The sequence below is a fragment of the Erythrolamprus reginae genome, chromosome 1 (genome assembly GCF_031021105.1).
Source record: "Erythrolamprus reginae isolate rEryReg1 chromosome 1, rEryReg1.hap1, whole genome shotgun sequence".
Lineage (NCBI taxonomy): Eukaryota > Metazoa > Chordata > Lepidosauria > Squamata > Dipsadidae > Erythrolamprus > Erythrolamprus reginae.
In genome coordinates this window covers 338,563-358,667 of record NC_091950.1, presented here as the reverse complement: position 1 = coordinate 358,667, position 20,105 = coordinate 338,563, and the positions used below count along the sequence as shown (strand labels likewise).

At 51.0% G+C, this 20,105-nt stretch overlaps 1 protein-coding gene across 2 annotated transcripts in view; it reads left to right on the top strand.

The window, feature by feature from the left end:
• USHBP1 (USH1 protein network component harmonin binding protein 1) overlaps positions 1 to 20,105 on the top strand; it is a 137,412-nt gene that overhangs the window by 5,077 nt on the left and 112,230 nt on the right. Inside the window, exons 4-14 of one of the 2 annotated variants that reach the window (XM_070743132.1) lie at positions 205 to 329; positions 1,193 to 1,411; positions 2,227 to 2,369; positions 3,193 to 3,333; positions 3,979 to 4,073; positions 5,572 to 5,677; positions 6,150 to 6,420; positions 7,363 to 7,575; positions 7,788 to 7,915; positions 8,098 to 8,220; positions 8,892 to 11,410. In XM_070743132.1, the coding sequence (XP_070599233.1) occupies positions 205 to 329; positions 1,193 to 1,411; positions 2,227 to 2,369; positions 3,193 to 3,333; positions 3,979 to 4,073; positions 5,572 to 5,677; positions 6,150 to 6,420; positions 7,363 to 7,575; positions 7,788 to 7,915; positions 8,098 to 8,220; positions 8,892 to 9,189 (1,862 nt within the window). In that variant the 3' untranslated portion in view covers positions 9,190 to 11,410. Of the gene's footprint in view, positions 1 to 204; positions 330 to 1,192; positions 1,412 to 2,226; positions 2,370 to 3,192; positions 3,334 to 3,978; positions 4,074 to 5,571; positions 5,678 to 6,149; positions 6,421 to 7,362; positions 7,576 to 7,787; positions 7,916 to 8,097; positions 8,221 to 8,891; positions 11,411 to 20,105 lie in introns of those variants that run through there. The other variant, XM_070743141.1, reaches the window with a different exon arrangement.

Below are 20,105 nucleotides of genomic sequence, written 5' to 3'. Positions count from 1 at the left end.
TGGGAGGGTCCCCGGAGGTCTTCTAGTCCATCCCCATTGGTCCTTCCAAATTTGTTCCCAGCAGGAGACCATTCCCCCTGCAGCCCCTCCCTCTCTCCGGCCCCTCCTGGCCTCCCCCCCACCTCCCCCCCAGAGCCTGCGTGGCCTCCAGGGCTTGACCTCTGGAACTCACTGCCCTGGCCTGGTTCTTTCCCCCCCCCCCAGAGAAGGCCGACCTCTTCCTGGATGTGCACAAGGCCCTGACCTCCCTGGAGACCCTCCTCCTCTCCTACCGGAGCCGCCTGCCCAGCGTGGAAGCCGAGCTGCAGGGATGCGCCCAGCTAGCCCAGGTGCACGGGGGGAGGGGAGGGATGGGGGGCAGTGGCTGAAACCCTCCCCCCCTACACACACCTGAACAAAGGGGGCTCCTCCATCCCTGGAGGCCTTGAAGGGGAGACCGGACAGCCCCCCAAGGTCTGCTCCAACAGGGGGTTGGACTAGAGGACCTCTGAGGTCCCTTTCAACTCTTTGATTCTATAATTCCCCCCCCCCCCAATTCTTTAAAATTTTTCTCCACCTTCTCAGACACAAATGCAACATGTTTCTACCTTCTGCTGTGACATGTGTCTTGCAGAGTTCATAATTCTACATTTTTCCCATCGTTCATAAACTCATATTTCATTTTTAAGAATAAAGATCATTCGTTCTTGCCCTCCCCTTCCTCTCCCACCCTTTCCCCCTCCTCCTCCCTGCTTCCCCTTCACATCCTCTCATTCTCCAAGGGTCAGACTAGAGGGTCTCCGAGGGCCCTTCCACCTCTGCCGTTCTGTATTGGCAGCGGGGGACGAAGTCAGTCGGCAGGAGTTGGGGGGGTCTTCTTGCCCACTTTTAAAAGAGAGCATAGTTTCCACAGAATTCCTATTGTAATATTAAAATTACACAATTTTAACAGAATTTTAACAGAGATAAATAAGCGAAGATAAATAATATAATATGAAATAAGATAAATAATTAATACATAATAAGATAAATAATAAACACATGGAGCAATATTGCATGGGATGTTTCTGCCTCTCTGTCCCCTCTGAGATCCTACCTGGCTGACCCTGACCGCCTTTGGCACTGGGGGGGGTCTCGAAGGGTGGGGGCTCCAAGGGGGAAGTTCTGCCCAGGCCAGACAGTTGCAGATGGGGGCTTGCTTGACTCCCCACAGGGTCTGGAGGCCAGGCTGGGGGCGCTGCAGCAGAGGGAGGGCTCAGGGTGCAGCCCCCCCAGGGAGGTTGAGGACCCCCCCTGCGAGGAGATGACCGCCCTCTACAAGGAGAGGAACGCCGCCCTCCGAGCCGAGCTGGAGGCCCAAGAGGAGCTCCTGGGCCACTGCAGGGCCTCCCTGGCAGCCCACCAGCGCCAGCGGGACAAGCTCCAGAGGAAGGTGAGTCCACAGGGCCTCCCCCTGGACAGCCCCCATCCCACATCTGGACCTTCCCCTCCCCGCCTGCATGAGGATGCCCCCCAGCGGTGCCCCCTTGGCTGCCTGCCCTGGGCCCTCTTCTCCTGCCTGGTGCAGCCCAAGAGTTTGCCCTCTTTTGGGGGGGGGGCTGCAGCAGCCGGAGGAGGGGGCTGCCCTTTGCAGCAGAGAGAGTCTCACACACACACACATACATTTGGGGGGGGGGGGCTTTCTGCTGCTGCTGCTGCCCACCAGATCCAGCAGGGGGAGCCAGAAGTCCTGATGGCCCTGAGCCTGGTGGCCTGGCTGGGGATCTGGAGGGCTCTGCTGGTGGTTAGGGGATGGGGGGGGATGGTTTAGGCAGGGGAGGGGAGGGAGGGAGGGAGAAAGGCAGCAAGGGAAGGAGGAAAGAGGGGGAAATGGAGGGGGGGAAGGAGGGAGAGTATAGAGAAGGAGTGTAGAGAAGGAGGAAGGGGAGGAAAGAGGAAAGGGAGAAGTGTGGATGAGGGAGGGAAGAGAGGAAGGAAGGAATGAAAAATGGGGTGGAGGGAGGGAAGGAGGGAAGAAGGAAGGAAGGGTAGAGAGAAGGAAAGATGGAAGGAAAAAGAAAAAGGAGACATAGGGAGGAAGGGAGGGACAATGGGAAAGAAAGAAAGGCCCCTCAAACCGCCCCCCTCGGCTGCCCCTTCCTCAGTTCCTGGTCCTGCTCCTTCCACCTTCCGAGGCCCCTGGGGAATTGCTTTGGGGGGGTGTCCTTGGTTTGAGTGACCCTCCTTGCGCCCCCCCTCTCCTTCCAGGTGCAAGAGCTGCAGGGGAGCCTGTCCAGGCTGGAGGAGAGCTGCTCAGAAGGAGCCTGGGGGGCTCCCAGCTTCCAGCCGGCCCCCACCCCTCCAGCCTCACCCCCCGCAGAGATCCAGAGCAGCCTGGAGCAGCTCCACAGGTAGGGGTCCCTGATGCCCCCCTCCCTCCCTCGGCCCTGAGCAGCCTGCTCGTGGAGGGGCAGCCCAAATGGGGGGGGGGAGGGTGATCAAAAGCCCCTTCCCCCTTTCTCCCAGACTCTCAGCAGGGGGCCCTGTGCAGGGAGACCCTGCTTGACCGATTCCTCGCAGGGAGGGGTTGTAGGTGCCCCATGCTCCCCCCTGGCCTGATTTGGGGGGGCAGCCTAAGGAGCAGGGGGCCCTGCAAGGGTCTTGGGGGGAGGCAAGCCTCTACTGTTCTCCCCCCTCTCTACAAAGTCAATTTTCTGGAAGAGGAGGCCGTCTTTGGGGAGGGGGATCCCTGCCCCCCCCCTCAGAGCCTCTGCTGGGCCTTTTTCCCCTGGGGGGGTTCTATGGGGAGTTGAGGTCCCCCCCCCCTCTTGGAGCTGCCTGGGCTTTATTGAACCTCATTATGGCCACTTACTTTTAGAAATAGCACAGTCCGGTCACACACATTCACATCCGTCAATATCTCTCAATACAACAATGAGATTACAAGCCTGTCTTTGTCTCACATATCAGACATACATGACAGCTTACAAATCCATCAAACTATCATTGAATACACAGAGTTTACTACATCAGTCACAGTGAATCAGCAGAAAGGGCAGAGAGAGAATCGTGCTTTCTGGCTCCCTCTTGTGGCCATTTGCAACACCACCTCTTAAAGCTATAGTAGTGTACTTCAATACATACAGATATTCATTGTTGGCTTGCTTATATATTGCCACCCCAACTGTTATATACAGTTTACTAACACCTTCCGGGACCCTCTGCCCCGTCTAGGCGCCTGGAGGGGCTGTGGGGGCTGAACCAGCTGCTCTCGGGGGCCCTGCAGCAGTCCAAGACGGACGCGGAGCAACTCAGCCTCCTGCTCGGACGCCAGGAGTCCCACCAGACCGGGCTGGACCTGGCCCTCCACGGCAGGTGAGTGTCCGCTTAATGACCAGTACAACCTAGGCCCATCATTCTGGGCTCCATTGGGGCCGTAAGTTGAGAACTGCCTGTATTCCAACAGGGGGGGCAAGCAACCCCGTCAATCTCTGTTCCTCTCTTTGTAACATTCTTTGTCTTGGCAGGGAAGGATCTCTGGGAGGGGGGATGGAAGGAAGGAAGGAAAGAAAGAAAGGGGGAAAGAGAAGGAAGGAAGAGGAAGGGAGAGAGAGAGAGAAAGTAAAAAACAAAGAAAGCAAAGGGAGGGAGGGAGCGAGAGAGGAAGAAAGGAAGAAAGAAAGAGAGAGAGAGAGAGATAGAGGGAGAAAGGCTCTTGGGGAGCCCCCCCCCCTCCCTGGCTTTACCTGAGATCCTTATTTGGGCAATATGGGGTGAGTTGTTGGGGGGGTGGAGATTGGCCTGTGGGGTGGGGGCCAACTGACAATCCCCACCTAGCCTGCCTGGCCTACCTCGCAGGGCTGCTAGGAGGGACAGAGCAGGGCCCTTGCCCTGGATCCAGCCAGACTCCGGCAGTATCCAGAAACCCCTCTCCTTGGGGGGGGGAGGAGGTGGGGCTGGGTCTCTGGTTCTGAGTGGCCCCTCTTTCCCCCCCCCTCCCCTCTTGACCCCCCCCCCCAGTGAGCGCTGCCTGGAGGCCTACGAGACCCTCTGGGCGCTGACGGCTGCAGAGCAGAAGCCGAGCCCAGAGACAGGAGCAGAGGCACCTTGGGCAGGTGAGACCCTCCCCCTCCCCCTCCCCACAGACATAGCTGGCCGTGTCCCCCGGCTTCTTCCTCCCCCTGCCCCAGAGGCTGAGAAGGGGGAGGGGGCACTTTGGGGCAGGTCATCTACTCCCACCCCCTGCCCAAGCAGGAACCCCTGCACCGTTTCTGACAGATGCCAATCCAGAGAATACTTTGACTCCCTTCCTGGCCTGCCATGGAAACAGCAGAAGACCCGCCCACTGGGCTCTGCCAATGGAAACGGAGCTCACAGGGGCCACAAGAGACACGGCTTTTGCCAGCGGAGGGTCACAGGAGGCCACTGCAGCCGAAACAGAGCTCGGGAGCCCCGTTTGTGCTGGCCGAGGGTCGGACGGCCACAGGTGCCCCCGACATCAGTTACGTCGAGCTGGCCAGACCCATTCCGGCCCCCCACAAGGCCAGACACGGCCCTGATCTGGACCCTCAATGACATGGAGTTGGGAACCCTTGGAGTATCTGGCTCAGAGGTGGCTGCCAAGGTGGGAGGGGGACCTGTGATCGCCCCCCGGGGGCTCTGGGTGCTGGTGGAGTCCAGTGCAATTACTGCACCTGGGCAGCCACAGGGCCCCCTGCGTGTGTCCGTGGGCGATTTCACTCCCTGCTCAGGTACAGTAGCGTAATTGCTCTGGACTCCGCCAGCACCCAGAGCCCCAGGGGTCCCTGTCCCACCTTGGCATTTCTGGTCTAGTTGGACTAGATGATCTCCAGGGGCCCTTCCGGTTCTGTTCATTTGATGCTATTTGTGTCTGCTGTTGTGACAGAGCAATTAGTGGATAGAAACGTAGAAGACTGACAACAGGAAAAGACCTCATGGTCCACCTACTCTGCCCTTAAACTATTTCCTGTATTTTATCTTACAATGGATCAATGTTTATCCCAGGCAGGTTTCAATTCAGTGACTGTGGATTGACCAACCACGTCTGCTGGAAGTTTGTTCCAAGGATCTACTACTCTTTCAGTAAAATAATATTTTCTCATGTTGCTTTTGATCTTTCCCCCAACTAACTTCAGATTGTGTCCCCTTGTTCTTGTGTTCACTTTCCTATTAAAAACACTTCCCTCCTGAACCTTATTTAAGCCTTTAACCTATTTAAATGTTTCGATCGTGTCCCCCCTTTTCCTTCTGTCCTCCAGACTAGACAGATGGAGTTCATGAAGTCTTTCCTGATACGTTTTATGCTTAAGACCTTCTACCATTCTTGTAGCCCGTCTTTGGACCTGCTCAGACTCAGATTCAAACTAGCCACAGCCTGTTTAAATTCAGTCCCTGTGGATTGACCAACCACAGAACCGTTTCCAATCTTGGAGTTCTGGGTTTTCCGTCCCAGGAGATTTTGAAAACCAGACCAGACAACCACTGGACCAGGAAGGTGTCCAGCTCTTGCCTTGCCCAGGGGTCGGACTAGATGACCTCTGAGGTCTCTTCCAGCCCTGAGATTCTGCGACCTCCTCCTCCCTTTCCCTGTAGGGCCACCCAGGGACCCCAGCCCTGCACTGGACAAAGCTGACTGGATTCTGCAAGCCTGCAGCCGGGCTGACCAGAGCTCCTGGGACTCGGAGGAGATTCCAGACAGGTATGGAGGGGCTGGGTGGGAGGGCTGGCCGGCCTTCCACATGGAGCTGGGGGCTGGGGGGCATCCCAGAAGGGAGCGCAGGGGGTGGGCCGGGAGAGAGGGAGGGGCCTTTGCCTCCAGAACCTCTCTGGAAGACTCCAGATAGTCTTAAGAGAAGGACCATCTCCATCAATAGCACACAGACGTATCTACTGCTTCATATAGAGCTTTCACATCCCCCTCTAAGCGGTTGACAGAATCGGCCTCTTGGCCCCAACAATTGGGGTCCTCATTTGACCCACCTCGGAAGGACGGGAGGCTGAGTCAACCTGGAGCCGGGGGTGGGATTTGAACCGCTGAACTGCAGCTGGCAGTCAGCGGAAGGAGCCTGCAGGGCTGCCCTCTGACCACTGCACTGCTGTTAAATCTGTTGGGTCTGGGGGATTCTGGGAGTCGGAGTCTCAAACGTTCCCCACGCCGTCTTTCCTTCCAGCCTCTCCCGGCCACTGACCGGCTCCGTGGCGGAAGCCAAGCGGAGGCTGTGGCACTTGATCGTCCACCTGCGGGCCCAGCAGACTTCCCTGAGGCTGCCCACCCCCCAGCCCCCCCCTCCGGAATTGGGCGACGTGGCTGCCAGGCTCAGCGCGGGCATCGGGGCCAAAGTGGCGGAGGGCCAGAGGGCGGTGCAGGAGGCGCTTCCGGGCTCGGCCACTCTGCCCCGGATGGAGAAGGGCCAGCTGCTGCGGGAGCTGCACAAGGCCCGGGTGAGCCTACGCGGGGGGGAACAGAGGGGGGGTCCCGTCTGTGGCCGGAGGGGGAGGAAGAGAGGCTGGCATGGACGGCCTTGTCCGGTCCTTCTCCATCCCCTGTGGGCTCCCTTGCTTCTTCTTCACCGGAGCTGGGGGGGGTTGGGGGGGTCTCCTTGCCCGGGGATGCCCCCCCCCCCCCCCCGTTAAGAAGTGGGCAGGGTGACCCTGGAGTTACCAAGGGGCCATGTAGCAGATATGCAGAGATACGAGGAGCCGTTCAGACAACCAGGCCCATTAAAGTGTGTAAATATGAGTGGCTTTGGCAAAGACCCTCGGCCAAGAACAGTCCCGGCCACACCCAACTGGAGGAGGCAGGGGGAGGGTCCAGACCCCTTCAAGTGGCCCCCTCTCTCTTCCCTTGCAAGCCCATTGATCGGGATAGGGGGCAAACGTTCATTTTCTCTCTCATTAATGTACATTTATGAAAAAAAAAAAACTGAAATATCATATGGTCATAAGTATGGAATGGAATGGAATAGAAATAATAGGAATAGAATAGATATATAATAGGAAAGAATAAAATAGAATAGGATTGAATGGAATAGAATAGAAAACAGAATAGAATAGAAATAATAGGAATAGAATAGATATAGAATAAAATAGAATAGAATAGAGTATAGAATAGAATAGAATAGAGAAAGAACAGAATAATGAATAAAGAAAGAATTGAATAGAATTGAAATTAGAATAGAATAGGAAATAGAATAACAAATAGAATAGAATAGAATGGGAATAGGGAGAGTTGAGGAGGGCCCTGGAGGTCTTCTAGTCCAGCCCCCTGTGCAAGCCTGAGAACTCCCCTCTTCTGCACCCCCCAAAAGGCCTGGTGGGGGGGTCAGTCTCTGGGCCCCCCTTCTCTCCCTTCACCCGTCCGTCTCCTTCTTCTCCCCCCCCCAGGAGGCCTTGGCTGAGCTGGGCACCCGGCTGCACCTGACCACCAAGGCCAAGCAGGGCCTGGCCCTCTGGACCCACACGCTCCCCGCCCAGGAGGCCGCCTGCCTGCTGGTCATCCGGGCCCTCCAGGGGGAGCAGCGAGACCTCCGGGGACAGCCGGACCCCCCCTCGGAAAGCAGCGGCAGCAGCAGTGAGGAGGAGGAGGAAGAGTCTCAGGTAAAAGCCCCCTCCCAAATGTGTTGGTTTGTTTGTTTGTTCGTTTGCTCCCTTCCAAGGGCAGCCCCAGGTAGAGTGCATTGCAGTAGTCAAGCAGGAGGGGGCCCCGGGGGAGGAGGGGGCTTGTTGGATCCCGGAGGAGCCACCCTCCCCCACACACTTCCACCTTGGGCAAGGGGTTTTCAGCCGCTCTCTCCTCTGCCCACTCCCAGGCCTGGGTGCCCGCTGACGGCCGTCCTCCCCGGAGGCCCCTCCCGGCTGCGCCCAAGGACGCCGAGCGAGGCCTGGCCCACAGGGAGCCGGAAGCCCTGAGGCTCCGAGTCCTGGAGACGTCGGCTCGGTAAGGAGGGGGGTGGGGAGGTGGGTGGCAAACACGTTTTAAAAATGGATAAAATAAAAATAAATAAGGAAATAAAATAAAAAATACATAATAAAGAAAAATAGAAAATAAAATAGTAAAATAAAGTAAAATAGAAAATAAAGTAAAATAGAATAAAATAAAATAGAATAAAATCTTTGCAGGATCCGGGCCCTGAAGGACCGCCTGCAGGGGCTTTGGGTTGAGCTGGAGGAGAAGAGCCAGGACTACAGGGCCCATGAGGCACAGGAAATGGAGCTCATGCAGGACTTCTTCCAGGCCCATAGGTAAGCGAGGGTGGGGCTCCCCCCTTTCCCCTGGTGGCCCCCTCAGCCTCTGGACCCTCCAGGGGGGTCTCAGAAACCTTCTCCATAAACCGATGAGGTTTGGCATTAAGATAAAACCCCCAAGGACAGCAGCAGTCCACCAGCATGGAGTGGACAGGAGGGAAACAGGAGACTCGCCGTGTTTTTCAGAGTATAAGACGCACCTCAGTTTTGGGGGAGGAAAACAGGGGTAAGAATCTGCTTAACCAGGGATTCCTCTGGCCAGCGTCCTTAGTCTGGTCAGATTCAGCACATTATTTTATCCCCTGTTGAAAGGGCTTAAAAAACCTTTATTCTGAGAGAGCAACAAGGAAAGAGCCTGCAAGTGGGGAGGAGCTGGGAACATCGTTAGCACCTGGAAAGAAACTTACTCGGAGCAAGTTAGAGGAATGGAAGAAACCCTGCAAAGACTCAGGGCTTGGAGAACCTTCTTGGCAGAGAGGAACCGTGAAAGAGCCTGCGAGTGGGGAAGAGCTGGGACGACCGTTAGCACCTGGTTAGGGCTGGGGGGGAAACAGCTCCATCCAGAGGGTCAGCCCCTTTTAGGAGCCCTGCTGTCTGTGGGTGACCCTGGTCCTTCCCTGGGCCCCCCCATCTCATGCCTCTCCCCCCCCCATCGTCTCTCCTCGCAGCGCCCTGCTCCTCGCCTACCAGAGGGTCCGTCACAAGCAGGAGGTCCAGGTGGGGCAGCTGGAGAGCCAGACGGGGCTGTTGGCCCGGCGCCAGGCCAAGCATCGCCAGGCCCTCCTGCAAACCCTCCGGCAGCTGCAGCAGGACCCAGCGCCCCCAGGGGCCCCGGCCGGCCTCCCCCCCTCCCCCTCTGACGGGGGCCCACCCAGGAATCTGGAAGCCCCGTCCTCAGGCTCCACGGACACGGCTACTCACCAGCAAAAGCCTCCCAGGGTCCGAAAGGAGTTGGGCGGCTTATAAATCATATCAATAAATGAACAAATGGGGGAGGGGGGGCAAGGGTCATTTCACACACACACACACACACACACACACACACCGAAGGCCTGTCAGCCTTGCCGGGTGGAGCAGCCAGGAATGTCCACTGCTTGAGCCAAATCTGGTGAAGCTCTTGGCAGCCCTGAAAGGACAAAGCTCCCACTGTGAAGGGCTGCAGGGGTTTTGACTAGCACACTGTGGGCGTGGCTTATTTTGTGGGTGTGGCTTGCCAGCCACGTGACCAGGTGGGAGTGGCTTGACGATCATGTGACCAGAGGATGGCTTAAGGGTCATGTGACGGGCTTAAAGGTGGCCAACTTGAGGGCACTGGCCTCTCCTGGCCTCCGAGAGAGACCGTTTCCCTCTCTATTCACTAGGACTGGACGTCCAAAATAGACTCTTTAATTCTGTGTATATGGACCATGTGTGTACATGCATATTACTCACAGCCACACAAAAATATACATTACCTACTATATAAACTGTATGTACACACACACGCACACACAGCTCTTCTAAAATTATACACTTTCATCCTCGTTTCCTGCGAGAAGAAAATAGAAACCTAGAAGACGGAGGGCAGAAAAAGACCCCCTGGTCCATCCGGTCTGCCCTTCTACTCTTTCCTGTATTTTATCTTAGGGTGGGTCTATGTTTATCCCAGGCAGGTTTACATTCAGTGACTGTGGATTGACCCACCACGTCTGCTGGAAGTTTGTTCCAAGCGTCTACGACTCTTTCAGTCAAATAATATTTTCTCACATTACTTCTAATCTTTCCCCCAACTAAAGTGATTCCCAGAGCCCAGAAGGGGAAAAAGAAAAAAAACCCAGAGTTTTTCTACCGGTTCTCCATGTCTGACCGGACCTGGAGGAGCCCATCCCTGCTGAGAACCTTCTCTCCTCTCTTAGGGCCCCTGGCGGCCCACAGTTAGGAAGGCAGCATTGCAGGCTAACTCTGCCCACTGCAGCAGTTCGATCCTGTCTGGCCCACCGTTGGCTCAGCCGTCCATCCTTCCCAGGTCAGTAAAAGGAGGACCCCGATTGTGGGGGGCTGACTCAGAGGAGGCTGTGGAGCACTACGAGTGTGCAGAGGGACCTCAGAGTGGTCAAAGCTACACGTACACAGAGGAAACGTGGAGGTCTTGCAGATGTCCAGCTGAGAGGCCAGAGACATTGAGTGTATAAAATATTATTTACTTTGACAAACATCTCAGTCAAGAACAGACCTTGTCATACATGGTTAAATCAGTCAATACATATACAAAACTATAAGTCGTACTTGTCCAGCTTACAAATACATAAACCATCGTTTGAATACACAGTTCTTACTACAGCATAGGCACAAAGACAAAACGGAAATAGCCCAGAGACAGAGTGGTTCGCGTTTTTGGCTCCCTCTTGTGGCCACCCATAACAATAGCTCTTAAAGCAATAGTGTTCTAATACATGTAAGCATACATGGTTGGTTTATTCTATATCTTGCAAAACTCAACTAGTTATGTACATAGTACTAACATGGTATACAAATCTAAGTCCTGTTGCTATTGCCAGCTATGCAGCTGCGGTCTACGCTGGCTCTTATCCCTCCACCCAGCATCTCCCACCACAACACCACACAGGTGTGTGTTGTGTGTTGCCTGCCTTCTTTTTCAGTGGGCCGCCATCCCGCCCAGGTTCTCCTCCATCTGGACCAGAGGCCCCCAGGCTCTGCAGAGGAGGTTGAGGGGGGGAGTGGGTCGTTCTTTGGGGCTCCTGGATCCCTCCGTCTCTTCACCGGCAGGGTGAGAAGCCCCTTTGGGTCTGCAGGCACCTCTCTTGGCATCGCTTGCCAGGAATAAATAATGTTCCAGGTGATATTCCCCGTAAGGTCATTGTGATATGTGAGACAGTGATAATGCTGAGGCACAATGACTTGGGCTGCAACCTGATTGGTCCAGAGCATTGTAAGAAGGAAAGCAGCACCTTTGCAGTGCGTGTGGTTCTGTTGGGTTGGTTGGAGAGTTGGTGGATGGTTTGGTTTGTGGCCTGATGGAAGCTGCATTCTGGTGATAAGTTAAACCAGAGTTAGTATAATAGCTACTTGTCAGTAAGGTTTGTTATCCCTTCGTGTACACAGTTAAAGTGAAGAATATTCTGTAAATAGAAGAAGAAAGTAAGTATTTTTCTGAACACACCGAAGAGTAAAACTTTACTTAAACCTGTTCCTGCTGAACTGTCTTCATTATGTATCTATGTTGGTCCCTGAACATTCTGGCATCCACCACCCCCACCCCCACCCACTTGCTTCCAAAGGCAAATATTCCACACACCCCTGCCACCATTTTTGGGGAGACTCTGCAGGCTTAGGGCTTTCTCAGAAACTCCGGGGGACCCAGAGCTTTGTTCTTAGCCTGCTGAGAATGAATTCACCTGCCCCACAATTTACCTGCACCCTCCCCCCTCACCCTCCCTCCCTCCCTTCACCCTGGTTTAAATCCTCCACCAGCCCCAGCTCACAAGGGTTCAAATGAAACAGGGGAGGGGGCGCTGGAAGCCCCTCCAGTCGATAGAGGGTTTTTCTTTTAAGCAGCTCTTGTAACTGCGGTATTTTTAAATGGAAAAAAATGTTATGAAAGAGGGTTTGTTTTTAATGGTGTTTATCATTAAGGAGGAGGAGAAACAGAAACAACAATGTGAAGGGGTTTATTTTTGAAATCCACATCAGCAAAACGGGGCTTCCTCCATAAGGTCTTGAACCTTGGTCGAGGTGGGGTTGGTCTAGATTCTAGAAGACCTCCAAGGTCCCTTCCAGCTCTAGGAGTCTGAAGCTGCAAGAAAGGGGGGGGGGAGAGGGTGAGGAAGATGATGTCACCCAGATGCTTGAAAGGACCAGTCAACTGCTGTCAAGAAGGAAGCCAGGAACTGCAGAGCGAATCCGATGGCAACTCAATCTGTCTAGTCTGGAGGACAGAAGGAAAAGGGGGGACATGATCGAAACATTTAAATATGTTAAAGGGTTAAATAAGGTCCAGGAGGGAAGTGTTTTTAATAGGAAAGTGAACACAAGAACAAGGGGACACGATCTGAGGTTAGTTGGGGGAAAGATCAAAAGCAACATGAGAAAATATTATTTTACTGAAAGAGTAGTAGATCCTTGGAACAAACTTCCAGCAGGCGTGGTTGGTCAATCCACAGGAACTGAATTGAAACCTGCCTGGGATAAACATATATCCATTGTAAGATAAAATACAGGAAATAGTGTAAGGGCAGACTAGGTGGACCAGGAGGTCTTTTTCTGCCGTCAGTCTTCTAGGTTTCTAACAACGTTCAAACAAAGTGATTTCAGGAATGAGGGGGCCGCTCCCTCCCTCCCCCCCTCCCTCCCAGGGGCTGGAAATAAGCCTGGAGGGGGGGAATCCTTTGGGGAGGCGGCCAGCGTCCTTCCTGACTGGGCTGCTAAGAGGGTCAAAGGGAAGAGGATGAGGGGGCTGGAGGCTAAAATATAGGAAGAGCGGCTGCAGGAACTGGACACGGCTAGTTGCATGAAGAGAAGGACCAGGAGGGACACAAAGAAAATGGAGTCCAGCTTTTCTCCAAAGCATCTGGAGGGGGAAAGATTAGAAGCAACATGAGAAAATATGATTTGACTGAAAAAGTCGTAGATGCTTGGAACAAATTCCCAGCAGACGTGGTTGGCAAATCCAAAGGAACTGAATTTAAACAGACCTGGGATAAACACAGATCCATCCTAAGATAAAATACAGGAAATAGTGTAAGGGCAGAGGAGATGGACCAGGGGGTCTTTTTCTGCTGTCAATCTCCTAGGGTAGAACAGGAAGCAGTGGGTGGAAACTAAACAAGGAGAGAAGCAACTTAGAACAAAGGAGAAATTTCCTGTCAGTGAGAACAATTTATCAGGGGAACTGCCTGCCTCCAGAAGTTGTGAACGCTCCACCACTGGAAGTTTTTAAGCAGAGGTTGGACACCCATCTGTCTGAAGGACTAGAAGACCTCTTGCTTCCAACTCTTTTCATTCTGTGAAGGTTTAATTCCAGGCACTGGGGGGGTGGGGGGGGGCTTCACCTTTTCAGGAGCAGATCAGGACTTGAAAAGGACCCTCTTCGCTCCCCTTCCCCCTTTCCAGTCGCCATTGGAGGTTTTAGCTTAATTTCTCCGTTTGACGTCACCGCATTGAGTCTGATGTTGGTGTTTGTTGTGTTTTTGTGATGGCGTTGCAATCGAGGTTGCGTCCTTGGGCCTTTCATAATTTTCTTTTCGCCAGGTACACACTTGCCCTCCATTAAATGCTTTCTTTTTTTTTCAAAGCAATAAACGGCACCAGTGAGAAGAGTCTGCGGGAATTTCTCAACAGGGAGAAGTTTCAAGAGGTCGGATCCAGCAGGGTGGGGATGCAGCTGAGGTTTCGGGGTGATTTTATTTCAGAAAAGAGGCCTCCCCCCCCTTAATGGCTTGTCTCTTTCTTGGGAGATGGATGGGCTGCAGGTGGGTAGCTTCCTTCCTTCCTTAAGGCAGCATCAACCCAACACCACTACAGTTAGTGAAGATGGATAAGGAATAATACGCATCTAGATGTTGGAAATGTAGGAAAGAGATCGGTTCCTATTATCATATGTGGTGGCGTGTGATAAATCGAAGAAATATTGGGAAAACCCCCCCTCAGATTCTTCTTATTGGGAATAACACATGAAAAATATGAAAAATGACAACTATATTTAATTTTACATATAATAACAGCAACGAGAAATATCTTTGTGCAACAATGGAAAAGTGAAAGTATACCAACCCGTGCAGAAATGGACAAATTAAAAATGAAGATAAAAGATAAAAGAGGAGTCAGAATATTACGAATGTAGGAATTGGTTCTATTGTGGGTTGGAAAAAAGAGAAATATGAACATAGTTAAACAAAATAAATATCTGGAACTAAAAGAAAAGAGGCTGAGTTAAAAGTGTAACGAAAGGAGATACTGAAGTAAGATCAGTGTATAATATCCTCTATATATTGTGAAAAATAATAGTTATACTGTACTGGCAATATAGATAGAGCATAATAATAGGAAACAGGTATGTCACACACTGTCCAATGCTTTAAAATTGTATGTTTAAAAGCGTAATTTGTTTGTACCAGGGTCGCCCAGAAAGTAATGCACCCCATTTTTTTTCTCCAACAATTATTTATGGAACGCTATGTAACTTACACACAAGAAAGAATGAGGTTTCTCCTACACTCCCTATTTTCCCACATAATCTCCGTTCCGTTCTATGTCCTTCCTCCAGCGAGACACGAGGGCGTGTATGCCCTGTTGGTTCCCCTCCTAGTTCTGGTCACTAAGCCATTTCTGCACTGGGCGAATCACCTCCAATGGCCTCACACCCTCTGTGCCCAGCGACCAACTGTCCTTCTGTCAACTGCGGATTCTCCCACCAACTCTACACAAACGTTTGTGAAGGTTCCCAAGAGTTTCTTTCTCTGCAGTGAGAAATTCCATGATACGTTGCTCCATTTCGAAACACGGCTGCAGCCACACGCTCTGTCTGAAGAGACGCAAAATTTACACACACACACTCCTGACAATTCAAATAATGTCTATCTAAAGTTTCGCACTCGGACCATCACTGTAGGCCGAGACAAAAAAGAGGGTGCTGTGCTTTGTGGGCGAGACTCATAGGTCTGTGTTAAAAGAAAGAAATATTTCTAATTTAAAAAGAAGAGGCAGCAGCATCAATCAGAGGAGAGACACAAGGGGGCTCAGGACTTCTGGGTTCGGCCGAGAGACCCACCGGCCAGATGTCCAGGACAGGCCCTCTGTGGGGTCAGCCCTCCCATTGCCAGAGGGATATTTATCAAGCCTCCGGCCTTCACCTTTGATCTTGCTGACAGCGGTGGAAAAAGGAGTACGGGGAGGGGGAGTTGCAGGAGATAATGGATGGAAAGGAGGTGGGGGGAAGCTGTGGGGGGGAGCTGGAGGTGCTGGGAAGCCCAGCCCTCCCACCTAAAGACCCCCCCCTCTCCTCTCCTCTTCTCCCCCTGGGGCTTGAAGAAGCCAAGATAGAACAGAGACTCCGTTTCTTCATTTTTCATATTGCCGGGAAGGGACCACTTTTAAATGATGACTCTTTTTTACAAAAATAATATTTATTAAATTTATTTTATTTATTTATTTATTTATTAGATTTGTATGCCGCCCTTCTCCGTAGACTCGGGGCGGCTAACAACAATAATAAAACAGCATATGACAAATCTAATATTAAAATAATTAAAAAATCCTTATTAAAAACCAAACATTCACACAAACACACCATGCATAAATTGTATAGGCCTGGGGGGGAAGGAATATCTCAGTTCCCCCATGCCTGACCACAGAGGTGGGTTTTAAGGAGCTTACGAAAGGCAAGGAGGGTGGGGGCAATTCTGATCTCTGGGGGGAGTTGGTTCCAGAGGGCCGGGGCTGCCACAGAGAAGGCTCTTCCCCTGGGTCCCGCCAAGCAGCATTGCTTTGTCGACAGGACCTGGAGAAGGCCTACTCTGTGGGACCTAACCGGTCGCTGGGATTCGTGCGGCAGAAGGCGGTCCTGGATATATTCTGGTCCGATGCCATGAAGGGCTTTATAGGTCATAACCAACACTTTGAATTGTGACCGGAAACCGATCGGCAACCAATGCAGACTGCGGAGTGTTGGTGTAACATGGGCATATTTAGGGAAGCCCATGATTGCTCTCGCAGCTGCATTCTTCACGATCTGAAGTCTCCGAACACTCTTCAAAGGTAGCCCCATGTAGAGAGCATTACAGTAGTCGAGCCTCGAGGTGATGAGGGCCTGAGTGACTGTGAGCAGTGAGTCCTGGTCCAAATATGGCCACAACTGGTGCACCAGGCGAACCTGGGCAAACGCCCCCCTGGCCACGGCTGAGAGATGGTTCTCTAATTTTTCTCTTTTTACATGTCACAGTAATTTATTAAGCAAATGTATAACTTTTTACAGACATTACATTTATATTCAATACATGTTGTACATTATCTTGCAATATTATCGAACTCTTCTTTTTTTCCCTTGTCCATTTTCTCTCCATCTTTCTGTTATCATTCAAATCCCACCACTTTTCCCCATTGTTCCATAACAATCTGAACCTTTTACCCTTTAAATTCTATTGTTAATTAATCCATCTCCGCAGATGCAAATATTTATTATTATTATTATTATTATTATTATTATTATTATTATTATCATCAAACTCTCGGTGGACGTGTTCGTATTTCTCCAACATTGTGCAAAGCGATCCTAGCTGCAGTTATAATGTGTAAAATCAAATATTTAGAATTTCTATCATCACATTTCCCTTTAAATCCGACTCTTCTCACAGTAACTCAGGCCCTCATCACCTGGAGGCTCGGTGACTGCAATGCACTCTGCTTGGGGCGACCCTTGAAGGACGTTTGGAGGCTGCAACTAGTCCAACGGGCAGCTGTGTGAGCCGTGATGGGTGGACGTAGATCCACCCACGTTAGCCCAGCCCTCCACGAGCTGCACCGGCTTCCGATCGGTCTCCAAACGCAATTCAAGGTGCTGGTTATGACCTCTGAAGCCGTCCATGGCTTAGGACCAGATCACTTGTGGGACCGTCTTCTTCTGCCCCACATGTCCCAGAGACCGATTCGGTTGCACAGAGTCGGCCTTCTCCGGGTCCCTTCGGCCAAGCAGTGCTGGCTGGTGGGACCATGGAGGAGAGCCTTCTCTGTTGCGGCCCCAGACCTCTGGAACCAACTCCCCCCCCCCGAGATTCATACCGCCCCCCCTCTCTTTCCCTTCAAAAAGGCTTTGAAAACACACTGGGGCTGTTGAGGTTTGGTTTCCACTCCAGCCAGTAGCACAAATGAGTGATGACTGTATGTCATTTATATTGGGTTTTAATTTAATAGATAGATAGATAGATAGATAGATAGATAGATAGATAGATAGATAGATAGATAGATAGATAGATAGATGATAGATAGATAGAACTATGACACCTAAAACAAGGTTTAAGTATTGCCCACAAAATCATATGCTGCAATGTCCTGCGTAGTGTCAACCCCTAACCCCCAACATTTCTCCCTTAGACTGTCCACGATTGACCTCTCCAGGTTCCTAAGAGGTCAGTAAGGGGCGTACATAAGTGCACCAGTGTGCCTTCCGTCCCCTGTCCAATTGTCTTTCCTTTATCTCATATATCTTTTCTTCCTTTCATATATCTTCTCTATTTTATATCTTTTCTTCTATCCTTTTATTTATATATATATCTACATGTCTGTTCTCTTCAATGTGTATTGCACAAATAAATAAATAAATAAAATATGTTCAAGGGTTCAATAAGGTCCAGGAGGGTTTAAGTGTTTTTAATAGGAAAGTGAACACAAGAACAAGGGGACACAATCTGAGGTGAGTTGGGGGAAAGATCAGAAGCAACCTCAGAAAATATTATTTCACTGAAAGAGTGGTAGATCCTTGGAACAAACTTCCAGCAGACATGGTAGATAAATCCACAGTAACTGAATTGAAACATGCCTGGGATGAACATAGATCCACCCTAAGATAAAGTACAGGAAATATCCGTGTGTGTGTGTGTGTGTGTGTGTGTGTGTGTGTGTGTAACTGCAGACTTCCATGCTGTTGCTGCTGCTGCTGCTGCTGGGCAAGCAGAGGAAACTGACCTGAAAGGCAAAGAGTCACACAAACATCGCAAACACAAGAGCAGGAAAACAGGGGGCCCTTTGCAAGTGCAAGCTCTCTCTCTCTCTCTCTCTCACAAACACACATACACACACACAGAGAGAGCTTTTTTTCCAGGGCTTTTCTGCTCCAGCTCTAGAGACCGGACTCCCTCCCTCCCTCCCTCCCTCCCTCCCTTCCAACAGCAACTGACCCCCCCCACAAGAGGCTCCTCATTCTCCTTGCCCCCCCCCTCAAAACAAACCCAGGCTTTGAAGCCTTTCAGAGTCGCCAGCCAGGCCCCAGGGGTCAGAGGGCAACTGACCCAGCGCTTTCGGATGCAGATGGGGGCAGGCAAGCGTGTGCTGGGCGGGGGGGGGGAAGTGTGTGCCCCCTCCACCCCCACCACCCCCAGCTAAAATGTTCTGGTCCACAAAGAAGGGGCTCTTTGTGGGGGTCTCCAGCAGGGGGGAGGAGGAACCCCCCATGTCCCCTTGCTTTGCCTTTGCCCGGAGGGGGGGCTACGGGGAGCCAGAGCCCCCCCTTCCATACGTTTATTTTATTTTATTAGTGTTTTATTTTAGTGTTTTATTTTATTTTTATTAGTATTTTACTTTTTTACTTTATTAGTATTTTATTTATTTTATTTCATTGGTATTTTATTTCATTTCAATTTTATTTTGTTAGTATTTATTTTTTATTGTATTAGCACTTTATTTTATTTTATTTTACTTCTATTTATTTTATTTATTTTATTACTATTTTATCATACTTTTTAATTTCATTAGCATTTTATTTTATTATTTATTTATTTATTATTTTATTTTACTTTTTTATTGTGTTAGTATTTTCTTGCTCTGGCTCCGTCCAGAACCTGCGGCATAGACTTTCCCAGGTGAGAAGCAACCCGCGTGTCCATCTAAACTGCCCAATGCCCAAGATTGGCCTAATTCGCCCTACAGCTTCATTGCTGCTGTTTTTACCTGTCACAGGTAAACCAGTTTCCTATACTGTGGAAAACACAGCATGTCTCATTTGCAGACTTCAAAGCCTTTCTGACCGATGACCAGCGATGGGCCCCTCGGGGGACGGTCAGGTAGGCAGAACTGGTAGAAACTTTTTAAACTTTTTATCTCGTTTCCCCTCCTGGGCTCTGGGATGTTTTTCCTGTCGCAGTAAATGAGGATGGATGTGGATAATGTTAGAAGAGCTGTTTGTGTGCGTGTGCGTGTGGGTGGGTGGGTGTACATACACATACAGTTTATATAGTAGACAAGGTAGGTTTCTGTGTGCCTGTGTGTAATATGTATGTGCACCTATGGCCTATATACATAGAATTAAAGAGTATATTTTGGATGTCCTGTTGTGAGCCGCTCCGAGTCCTCGGAGAGAGGCGGCATACAAATCTAATTAATTATTATCATTATTGTTGTTGTTGTTCATTAATAGTAACTAGAAAAGGGAAATTGTATCTGTTTGAGGCAAGGAGAGACCAGGCACCCTCACCCTAATCCTTGATGTGAGTGACGCCAAGTTGGCCGCCTTTAAGCCAGCCACATGACCTTTAAGCCACTCCCACTTGGTCACATGGCTGGTAAGCCACACCCACAAAATAAGCCACGCCCACAGGAGACCTGTACTAGAGATTTGAACCACCCAACGGCCCGCCTTTCCGATGGACAAGCCCAGTGTCTTAGCCCCTGAGCCACCTAGTCAGGTCTAATCGGTAGGGAAAGCGAGTCGAAGGCTTGGCTGCATAACGAGGGGTATCACAAGCAGGAAGAGGGAGATTGTGATTCCGCTGTATATAGGAGAGAGAGACTATAGGACAGGGGACGGAAGGCACTCTAGTTCGCTTATGCACGCCCCTTACTGATCTCTTAGGAATCTGGAGAGGTCAACTGTGGACAGTCTAAGGGTAAAGTGTTGGAGGTTTGGGGATGATACTACAGAGTCCGGTAATGAGTTCCATGCTTCGACAACTCGATTACTAAAGTTGTATTTTTTACAATCAAGTTTGGAGCAGTTAATATTAAGTTTAAATCTGTTGTGTGCTCTTGTGTTGTTGTGGTTGAAGCTGAAGTAGTCTTTGACAGGCAGGACGTTGCAGCATATGATCTTGTGGGCAATACTTAGATCACGTTTAAGGCGTCGTAGTTCTAAACTTTCTAGGCCCAGGATTGAAAGTCTTGATTCATAGGGTCTTCTG